The sequence below is a fragment of a genome, unplaced genomic scaffold (genome assembly GCF_019419815.1).
Source record: "Pyrus x bretschneideri cultivar Hongxiangsu unplaced genomic scaffold, Pyrus_bretschneideri_v1 Contig8, whole genome shotgun sequence".
NCBI classification, from domain to species: Eukaryota; Viridiplantae; Streptophyta; class Magnoliopsida; order Rosales; family Rosaceae; genus Pyrus; species Pyrus x bretschneideri.
Window position 1 is genome coordinate 10679591 of NW_025999820.1, and position 11416 is coordinate 10691006.

General features: G+C 33.7%; 1 protein-coding gene across 1 annotated transcript; it reads right to left on the reverse strand.

Annotated features, from left to right (window-relative positions):
- Positions 1-623: 623 nt before the first annotated feature.
- On the reverse strand, positions 624-2615 carry LOC103951957 (transcription factor WER-like). The gene is made up of 3 exons (XM_009363455.2): positions 2396-2615; positions 2157-2286; positions 624-1182 (listed from the first exon to the last, which is right to left on the reverse strand). The coding sequence occupies exons 1-3, from the start codon at positions 2526-2528 to the stop codon at positions 624-626; spliced, it is 822 nt and encodes a 273-aa protein (XP_009361730.1). The 5' UTR covers positions 2529-2615.
- Positions 2616-11416: the final 8801 nt, after the last annotated feature.

The following is an 11416-nucleotide window of genomic DNA, read 5'->3' on the forward strand; positions in this document are numbered from 1 at the left end:
TTTGATGACGATTATAATTCTTTTATTGTAGGCAATATCACTATTTTATAAGTTACAATAAAGAAACAAAGAAAGGGAATTGTTATTACCACTTCAAAAATCTCATTCTACATTGCAAACTTTTTTTATTAGGAAAGAAAAATACACTTATGAGGAGTATAGAATGAGATTTTTGAAGTGTCAATAACACATCCCTAAAGAAAATGGGGATTTGAATTTGAGGTGCAAAAGGTTGAAGAAAAAGACTTCTTTTCACATAATCAATCCCTTACTACTTACGGTTAATTGTCATTTAAATCATCACGAGTCACCGCCAATACACACATTATACAATTAACAACAATTAATATTGGTGCATCTGTACTAGTGAATAATGGATATTGATGTTTAGTAAGGGTGAAGTTGAGTTACATACGAATGAACCTTTATTTGGACATCAAGTATACAATAAATATATAGTTATTGGCACTTCAAAAATGACATCCACATCCCTTTTTATACAACGTTTTTCCCGTATTTTTGTGAATTTGAAATGCATACCAAACTTATTTAAGTAATTAAGAAGGAGATTGTAGCGAGATGGAGTAGGCAAAATTGGACTGGCGATAAGGGTTTGATTAATCTTAATTAATCCACTGATGATAGCCATCTTGTGAATTGAGAAAAGCTGAAATTGCATGGAGGTCTACATCTTCATGGTTTGGTTGAAATAATAAATGATCACTGGTAGCACCCAAATTTTTCCACATTGCAGCTTCTACATCCTCCCTCAGTACTAAATCCTCACACTTCGTTCCATCACCATGTCCAACAAAGTTCGAATCATCCACCACATAATTTCCAAATCCATTGATCATTTCGGCCTCGTGTGAAAGGCCATGGATGTAACTGTCGAAATCTCTTAGAAAACTCAACGACGAATTCTGATCACGATCATCTGAGATGTCTGATAGTGCCACCGGATTGGATTTCACTGGATTGGATTGATCATCTTCATCTTTGGAAGGATTAGAACAATAATTACCACGTTGATGATGATTATCGCCAGCATTAGGTGCTTGCTTGTTATTAATTATGCGTCGAGGTCTTTCTTCTTGAATTCTCTTGCTCAAACTGATATTCCAGAAGTTCTTGATTTCATTGTCTGTTCGACCGGGCAATCTTCCGGCTATGAGAGACCACCTAATATATCAATGCGTCCACCATTATTATTATTTTTTAACTAATTTTGTACGTGTGCTTGGATCATAGAAATACACAATATAATCAAAAGCTTGGAGGACTAGTTTAAATTGCGGTTTGACCCCCTAAATTATTACCTCAGTTGAAATTGACCCCTTGAACTATTTAAATTAACCCCTAAACTATTTAAATCAGCCAATTAACCCCTTGCCGTTAGACTCCGTCCACTATTTTATCAAATTCAAGGCCAAATTAGTCTTTTCATCATCAATTCTTACTTGTCAGCTATAACCACCAATAAAATAATGTCACGTGGACACGGAATAATTCAAAAACTTATAGCATAGTAAGAAACATAAAGAAACAAAGCGTTTACATAAGGACCATTTCATATTGTCATTACACATGTTATGTGTCCACATGTCATAATTTTATTGGTGATTATAAGTGACATGTAAGAATTGATGATAAAAAACTAATTTCCCCTTGAATTTGACAGAATAATAGACATAATCTAACGACATGGGGTTGATTGGCTTATTTCAAATAGTTCAGGGGGTTAATTTACTAAAAAAATAGTTTAGGGGTCAATTTCAACTGGAGTAAGAGTTCAAGGGGCCAAACAACAATTTCTCCTTTATCTATTTGCATCAAATTTAATTATATAAAAAAAATTAAAAGCTATTGGTTAAAAATATTATAAAGTGAGTATTTAACCCAAAACCAATAAACAATGGATAGTGATGTTCAGGATAATTCAATCACTTATGCAAGGCTCTGATGTGAAATTTACATTCTCAATACGTCTGCTTACATATGAGAACGTGAATAGTCTACTTCATATCATGTTATAATTAATGTGAACATCCAACCCAAAATCAATTGGCTGGGAGACTTATCATGTAAACACTCTTGCAAGCCTTTGCTTCACCATCCTGGGATTCACACTATTAATGTGCAAAAATATGTCATACCTGTTTCCAAGAAGCTTGTGCAATCTGATAATGAGGTCTTCTTCTTCCGGAGAAATGTTGCCTCTCTTAACACCAGGTTTAAGATAATTCAACCATCGCAGTCTGCAACTCTTCCCACTCCGATTCAACCCTACAAATATATACAGTAACAATCAATGAAATGGTATTATATATGTATATTATCACTACGAAAACTAGTTTATTATGTAAATAAAAATAAAAACTTTCGCTATACGAACCAGCTTTTTTAGCAACATGTCTCCATTGTCCTTCTCCATGTGTTTTGACGTAGTCAGTAAGGACTTCATCTTCCTCAGCACACCATGCTCCTCTTTTTAGCCCGTCTGTATCACCGGCTGGTTTTCTCCCCATCTCTCTCTCTCTCTCTCTCTCTCTCTCTGTATATAATTTTTCTGGGTGGAGAAATCATTGCATATTAGTGGGTATATATATAGCGCGATTGAGGAACTAAACTTTGGTTTCCGTTTTTGGAGTGAAGGTCCTAGCACAATAAACGTTTCTGAGATTTAGCGACTTAATGCAGTAATAAAACAAAATATTTATAATTTACCAACTATGTATGTTTGTGTGTGTTTTTAAATTTAAACGTGACTAGGTATTTTTTGACGATCGAGAGAAAGATAGAAAGAAAGAAAGACCTAGAAAATAATGTTATGTTTCCGATCAGTTTTGTCTTAAATGAATGAGCAGAAACATTAATGCAAACGAACAAATATATGGACCATATATAGATGTACATGTTAAAGCAGAGTTTGATTTTAACCAGTATATATTTACCCAGTAGAGCACTGTCGGGAATTACAGTATTTTGGACATTCAGATGTACTTTTCACTATCACGGATGCATATGGAATAATTTATCAGTACTGTAAAAGCTATTTTACATCTTAAGCTACCTAGTCACAGTAGATATATATGCGTGTGCTCTGGTTAGTCTCGTATATATGTAAAAAGCTGCTAGGGTTTCAGTAGGGAAGGAAACCATACTGCATAAACGATGCCAGAGGTTCTGGAGTCACGGTTGATATACACACACATATGTATATTTTTTTATGAGCAATGTTATTTAAACATACAAAAGTAACACACTTTTTATGCACCTTTCATAAAGATAGGCCCAAACAATGGCATAGCCCCAAGCGTATTGATTGAAGTAAAAATTTACACACCGTTCATCTCAAAAATAAATAACAACTTATATCATGTGGTTCCACAACTAATTGTGTCCCGACCTTTTGCATAAAAACCATCCACACCTATTGATTGCATGGGTAGTTAAGTAGGGACATTATTGATACAATTAGTGGTGACCGTGGTCTGCCTCTTTAAAAGTTTAACATAATATCAGAGTGGGTTGGCCTGCATGATTGGGTTCATTTACAAACATGATCAACATGGAATTGGCTCCATGCGTGCCCCACCCACGTGAGGTGAGAGGGAGGGGCGTGAATTGAACAAAATAAAAGGTCTCACATCAGTAATTTCACAAGATAAATCACAACTTATGTCAAATAATTCAAATTCTAATTGTATTGAGGCATTTTGCATAAAAGCCCCACACATATTGATTGTAGGGTGGTTAGTGTGAGGACAATATCAATGCAATTAATAGTTGACCACAGCCAGTCTTTCTGAAACTCCGATTGTACACCTCATACCTATTGATTGCATGAGTGATTAAGTGGGGACATTGGTGATGCAATTAGTGGTGAACCGCGACTTGTCTCTTTGAAATTTTAACAGTACATATATCAGCAAATGTGTCAATTTTATGTGTTTGAATGGTTTTATTTTCACACTGCTATGAAAAAAAGATTGACAATAACCACTAACATTAGTTTCACATATTGAGTAAAGTTTGGTAAGCTAATGAAATTGGTAAAACAAATCCGCCTCCTTAGCTACCCCGTTAGAGTTTATTCATCTCATTCTGTACAACCAATTTTGATAATTATTATCAATTTTTCTTGTAGTGATCTACCTTGTGAGGTATTAGTAGTTAGTACAATATGTTAGAAGAGGTATATATTTATCTTCCAATATTAGAATAAGTCTTAAGATCCAAACCCTAATGAAAAAAATGTGAGCTGTATGCGCAACACAACTTTCATTCTGTGTGGCTAGCCTTGCATGTGTGGATCATGCATGAGTAGTCATGACACTTAAACTCCCAATTGAATTCAATATCTAACCGATGGTCCAATCAACTATCCAATTGACCAACTACTTTTATTGGTGAGAATAACTGCCCTACCATGCTGGTCGATCATCCACTGCAAAAAATAAATAAATAAATATAAAAAAATTAAAAAAAAAAAAACTAATCATAAATGGTTTTTGTGATGACAAGATATTCAAAATATAGCTACAGTGTTAACAAAAATTATGATTTAAACTCTCGTGGTATAGTTCGTTAACAAATTTAGTCCTAAAATAATATTTTAATTAAACGCAGAGATAAAAACGTATTGGGTAAATTACACTTTCATACCTCAGGTTTGGGGTCTATTTCAATTCCTTACAACATCTTTAAAACATTTCACTTTCATACCTTAACTACTATTTTATTTCAAAATAATACATCCGTTAGATTTTCCATCCAATGGTCTGTTAAATGCTGATGTGGTTGCCACGTGGCAAAAAAAAATTTATACATTAACAATATTATAATATTAACCCTAAAAAAAAAAACCCGAACCCAACCCAGATCCCTTTCCTTCTCCCTCACCTCTTTGCAACTCCTATATATATACAAAATCCCTTCCCCTAGAAGAAGAAGAAACCAAACCTATCCCGATGACCCACTTGCCTTCCCCCCCCTCGGCGATGATTGCAAGTATTTGGGTTGTGGTTTTGCAGGTATTATGTTGCAGGTATTTGGGTTGCAGGGGTTTCTAAGAAAACCAGTGAAAAAAAAAAAGCAGAGAAGTGATTAAAGTTGGGGGCTTTGAGGTGGGAGAGGTGGAGGGGGATATGGGTTTTGGGGGAAGGAGACGCGTGGAGGCGGGAGACGGAGGGTGGCGGGGGAAGAGGCGAGAAAGGGGGGGTGGAATTCGAAACTCAAACCCTAGAGAGGGAGAGGGAAGAAAGGAATTGAAAAAAGGGTGTCAAGGAGTGTGTTGGGGTTGGTGTGGAGGAAGAAGAAGAGTGGGAGAGATGGGTAAGGGGGTGGGTGTGGGATGTGGGGTTGCGAGGAAGGGGATCTAAGTTTAGGTTTTTCTGGTTTTTTTTATTTTTTTTAATTTTTTTTTCATAAATAGGGTTAATATTATAATATTGTTACTGTATAATTTTATTTTATTTTTGCCACGTGGCAGCCACATCAGCACAAATGTGGCAGCCACGTCAGCATTTAACAGACCATTGGATGGAAAATCTAACAGAGGTATTATATTGAAATAAAATAGTAGTTAAGGTATGAAAGTGAAATGTTTTAAAGATGTTGTAAGGAATTGAAATAGACCCCAAACCTGAGGTATGAAAGTGTAATTTACCCAAACGTATTTTTATCTCATTTTTTCTTTCTTTTCACCTTCTCTCCCCATCTCTCTTCCTTTTGTCTCTGATTTGTATCTTCACCTTCCTCAAGTCTTTCTCTCTATGCCTAACCATTTGTATAGGTTTTCTGTTCAAACCAAAGTACTAGGATCACAAAAGAGTAAACTGTCGATTTACCCCCTGAACTTTCACCTAGCTTTCGATTTCCACCCTAAACTTTTTTATTGGAAAATTAAGGACTCAAACTAATTTTTTTTTAGCTGATTTGCCCCCTACCGTTAGATTTTCATATATTCCATCCGTATTTCTGTTAAGTGAGACCATGTGCACAACATGTGAGGGTAGTTAAGTTATTTCACTCTTAAAAATGATTAAAAAACTGAATATAAATAAAAAAAATTAAAAAAAAAACAAAACAAAACTTTCCCTCTATTTTTTCCCACTAATTCCTATCCTCAATTTTATTTTCCCTCTCATTCCTATGCATGAGAAATGAGATATGGTGTTATTGTCTTCATAATTAGCTAAGTTAGTCTTTTTCTTGAAGCATGTACTACCATTTTTATTTTCTCTAACAAATTAATAATTTGACAAATGCTCATGGTGTTATTGTCTCCAAAGCAGTGCATTAATATAAGAAACATGTTCATAATACTCATAAAAACTGCTCAACATATTACATACTTTTCATAATGTCATAATAATCCCAATACAATTCCACAAAATGATCCTTAAGAAGTTGGAAAACATAAGAGATTTTACCATCCATAAGGTATATAACCCATAGAATCTCGATTACAAAATATGGGCATTCCACTTAACCAAACACAAGCAAAATAATGTTTTAGTTATCAAAACAAGAGCACAAACATTATGCTCGAAACGCACATGACACTTGGAGATCAACTACACTTTCCATGGCCTTCCTTGTTTGGTTGGAATCTTGTACCTAAACCTATTTTCATTTTTTATGGTTGAGTAAGGTTGAGGGTGTTATGTTTTACAACTTCTTAAGGATCATTTTGTGGAATTGTATTGGGATTATTATGACATTATGAAAAGTATGTAATTATCTTGAGCATTTTTTTATGAGTATTATGAACATGTTTCTTATACTAATGCACTACTTTTGAGACAATAACACCATGAGCATTTGTCAAATTATTAATTTGTTAGATAAAATAAAAATGGCAGTACATACTTCAAGAAAAAGACTAACTTAGCTACTTATGAAGACAATAACATCATATGTCATTTCTCATGCATAGGAATGAGATGGAAAAATAAAATTGAGGATTGGACTTAGCGGGAAAAAAATAGAGGGAAAGTTTGTTTTTTTTATATTTATATTCAGTTTTTTAATCATTTTAAGAGTGAAATTACTTAACTACCCTCACATGTTGTGCACATGGTCTCTCACTTAACAGAAATATGGATGGAATATATGAAAAACTAACGGTAGGGGGCAAATCGGCTAAAAAAATTAGTTTGAGTCCTTAATTTTCCAATAGAAAAGTTGAAGGGGAAAATCGAAAACTAGATGAAAGTTTATGGAGTAAATTGACAGTTTACTCATCACAAAAACAGAAAGTGGGTATAGCTGATTCTTTTTCTTCCTAAATTTCCAACCTGCAACCAACCTTTTTTAATATTACGGACAAGCTTATGATGGAGAACAAAACAGTACAAATCACCACATTCACTTGCATCACTGCAGCCATTAGGCTTTCTTCGTTTTCCAGCACACCATGAAACAAAGGCAAGAAGTTTATATAAATCGTTTTGAAATTGTTTCATTATTTTGTAGAGATCGTGTGTGTGTGAAAATACAAATTGGAATGTGGTTGAGATTTCCTATTTTCTGTCACCACAAGAAAGAATAGAGTGAAAATACAAATTACAAAGAGAAAGAAGAGAGACGATGAAGAAGAAGATGCACACATGAAAAAGTACATTTTTTTCCTGTTTTTTCCTGTACTTTTAATAGAAATATCATTTTTGAACTGAAATTTTTAGCCGACTACACCGCTAGGATTAAATCCTAATTTTTTTTAGCTCATATGCTATTTTTCGAATATCTTATAACCACAAGAATCATTAATTCAATTAGGCCATAAAAAAAAAAGGCTCTACGGGTACATATACGTACTGCGAGAAATTAAATAAACTTACATATTCTCAAAGATTGCCCAATCATTAGACCTATTTGGATCATTGACAAACAACTTAAGTCTACACAATGTGATTATATCGATATGTGTATCTATAATATCCTTTAGACCTATACTTGTCACCCATGAAGTGTTGAAGAATTCAAGGTTCACCTTGAAAATTTGACAAATTTAAATATAACTTATATTAAATGATTTCACTTTTAATTGTACTGAAATTTTTTTTGATAAAATTCTCATACATATCATGTTGTATGCATGGTCGTAGATACGATTCAAGCCAAAACTTTTTGATTACTTTAAAAGGTGGTTTGAAGCAATGAACTTCCAGAACGTGATGACCATCGAACCTAAGATCAACTGGTAACAAGATATACTGAAGTTATTTCTTTTAAGTCATTTTATAAAAGATATTTGCAGCAAAACCCTCTTACATGCATCTCCTTTTGCTCCTAACACATGAACAAACATGTGGGATGGTAAGACTAGCCACAGATAGAGATCAGACAACAATATTTTCCTTAAGAAGAGAAAACACAGATTTGGGCTCAGAAAAGAACCATACAAACTAATTGTAACTTAAACAGTAATGAGCCTAATCAAATTGGGTTTGAGCGTTTACACCTTCATCTTGGGCCTTTAGATACTGTAGTAGGTAGCCCAACCAAACTATAGCGTTGTTATTTAATTTTTTTTTTTTTTTTTTTAAAAAAAAAAAAGCATTTCATCATATATTAGTGGATCATTTTTCTTTTTGATGACAGAATACATAATATATGTGTATATGGGTGTGTGGGGTAATAATTTTCACAATCTTATATTTTCACTTTTGCACTTCACTTCTATTCATGTTCTTTAATTTTTCTTTAATATATTCAATTCAAAATTTAAAAATAAAGCCCTAGCATAAAGAGAAAATTTTAGTGCAAAAATCGTTATCTATATACACTTAAGTATGATACTTTGTACTATGATTGAGTGATATATCTCTCCAGACCTATACACATTGAATTATGCTTATGTTAAAAGGAGAAAAATTAGGCGAGATTATTTCTCCAGAAATACACATAAGTATGATATTTAATACTAAGGTCTAATGGTATGTCTCTTTACTTGTAAGTGAAAGATATTAAGTTTGACTCTTATAAATGACGAGTTCAATATTAAATTATTATGACATGCACATTGTGTGGACTTAAACCCAAATCTTTTCATATATTGTTGTATTAAAATTTTTTTTATATACACATAAGTATAGATAGGCGATAAGATTTCATTGGTGACCAAATATGTTACAACTTTTAAAAGACAAAAGTCACCATAAAAATATGATAGTGTCATGTAGGCCTAGTAAGGTTAAAAGCTTATTGTGTACACAATAGAAAAGACCAAAGTGTGTTTATTGGATATAGGGAGAGCAAAGTCTAAAAAGTGATCCTCCTACACAACTTGTGGCCATTTTTCTTCTTCAATTTATCAATCTGACAACTAAAAATTGAAAAGCGTATGTAAGAAATAAAAATAGATATGTGAATATCACCATTCAAAAGTTATTACAGGATTTTAAATTTAAAAAAAAAAATGAAAATAAAAGAAGGTCTGACCAGAAGCGACAAGGCTTGAGTTGGGTCAAGTGGTGAAGCCACTCCCATAATCTCTTCAATGCATTTGGGGTTTGGCATTGCAAATTTGTGTCCAATAATGCTTCCAAGGGGGTTCTACATCTCCCAACCCATGTGCTTGCTTTTTCGCATATGGGACTTCACTTATCTTCATCCTCCACATATTCCCTTTCCAAAACTCCTAATCGAAATCATCTTCCCCATCTATTAATGTGTCGCACGTTTCTAGGGCTAGTTTCGGAGTGCTGTATTTTTTTTTTTCAAACTGTTTTTGCTGTACTGTAATAATAAATAGTATAAAAGAAATCAGGTAAATGTTTGGTAAGCTACAATGCTAAATGTACATTTAGCAAAACAAAGATGAGAGTATGACAGTCAATATGAAAGTTTCATTAACTGATATTATTTACCTGCCTCCAATGGAAAAAAAGTTTTTTTTAGAAAGCATGTGTAGAGCTATTTTTGCTTTCTACGATTTTGGATCTATAATTTTGAAGAAAAAAAACACTTTTTTTTTTTCATTTAACAAACACAATTAAGACCCTAGCTTTTTTAAGAATGTGCTTTTAGGCAACCTCAAACTAGCTCTTAGGCAATAGATTCTCATATGAATATCCTTCTATTTTGATTAAACTATTGCACATGAAATTTGAACTCATAACCTCGTTCAACTAAGCAAAAAATCAATATCATCAAATTAAATGATCATGCGCATAACGCCAGTCTATTGAGTGTCTGGTGCCTGAATACTTACATAAGCATAAGTGTTTTTTTAAGAGATAATGTAAGCATAAAATTTAAAATAACACATCTTCATTCTCGAAAACTACACGCAAAAGTTAATATGGTGGGTTGGTGGGTCGGATTTGGATAACTATTTTAGCAACGGGTGGGTTTGGGGTAGTACACATTATTATACAATCGAATGTGGACGAGTGTGGGTGAGAGGAATTTTAAGCAAAGCATTTAACGATATTAAGAAGAGAAGCATCACTGTTTACCTGTCGTAAAAAAAAAAACAGAAAAAAAAAAAAAAAAAAGAGATGGAGAGAGTTCGAGAAGAAAACTGTTTTTGTATAAGACTTTATGCATATCAATTTTATCTCATGCACGTCTGTCGTTTTCAGTTGAAATTGACCTATTCAAAAAATTAATTAAATCTTGCATATATAAATTTAACAAATAAGACTTTATGCACATCAATTTTATCTCCAGCACATTTGTCGTTTTGAGTTGGAAGTGAGCAGTTTTTTTTTTCCGTGTAATGTACTATTGAGTGGTTTAAAAAATCAATAGATCTTGCATATATAAATTCAATAAATCTTTACTGACACATTTTGACCGAAATCAAGACGTGCTAACCGTCATGCGTCGGCCAAGGCACTGCAGACACGCAGGTACGTGCCTTGCACACGTACGGAAACCCTAACATTGTTAGGGAATATTCCGTCCAAAATGGAATATACCGTTATATATACTGACGCCGTTAGTATATTCCGTCAAAAAGTTCTAATCCTCTCGCCGTAAAACCTGTATAATTTACCAAAAAATAGAGTATATATATCTATACCACAACCATGTTCAAAATAGAAAAATTCACCAATATGCCATGTCAAATATCTCAGCATAAAAAATACGTAAGCCAAGTGATATAACTTAATGCAAATGATATGTCAGCCGGAGTCACCGAACGTGACCTGTACGGCTCAAATCCACATCTCAACAAATATACCTGCACATGAGTGGGAACCACCTAAAGTGGTCTGTACGACAGGATTGAATGTAAATAAATACGCTCAAGTGCTACGATCACGTGAAGACTGTGCGAATAATCGCGGGTCACCTACGAGTAGGAACCACCTATAGTGGTCTGTATGACAAGACTGTGCATCTAACTTGGATCCAAGATGAGCATATGGTGCGGGAGGTGAACATCACGTGAAGGACT

Excerpts from the sequence above, each read along its gene's own strand:
- LOC103951957 (XM_009363455.2), bottom strand. The coding sequence starts at position 2,528 with ATGGGGAGAAAACCAGCCGGTGATACAGACGGGCTAAAAAGAGGAGCA. Across the intron at positions 2,287-2,395 it reads ACATGTTGCTAAAAAAGCTG|GGTTGAATCGGAGTGGGAAG; the intron begins GTTCGTATAGCG and ends ATATATTTGTAG. Across the intron at positions 1,183-2,156 it reads CACAAGCTTCTTGGAAACAG|GTGGTCTCTCATAGCCGGAA; the intron begins GTATGACATATT and ends TTGATATATTAG.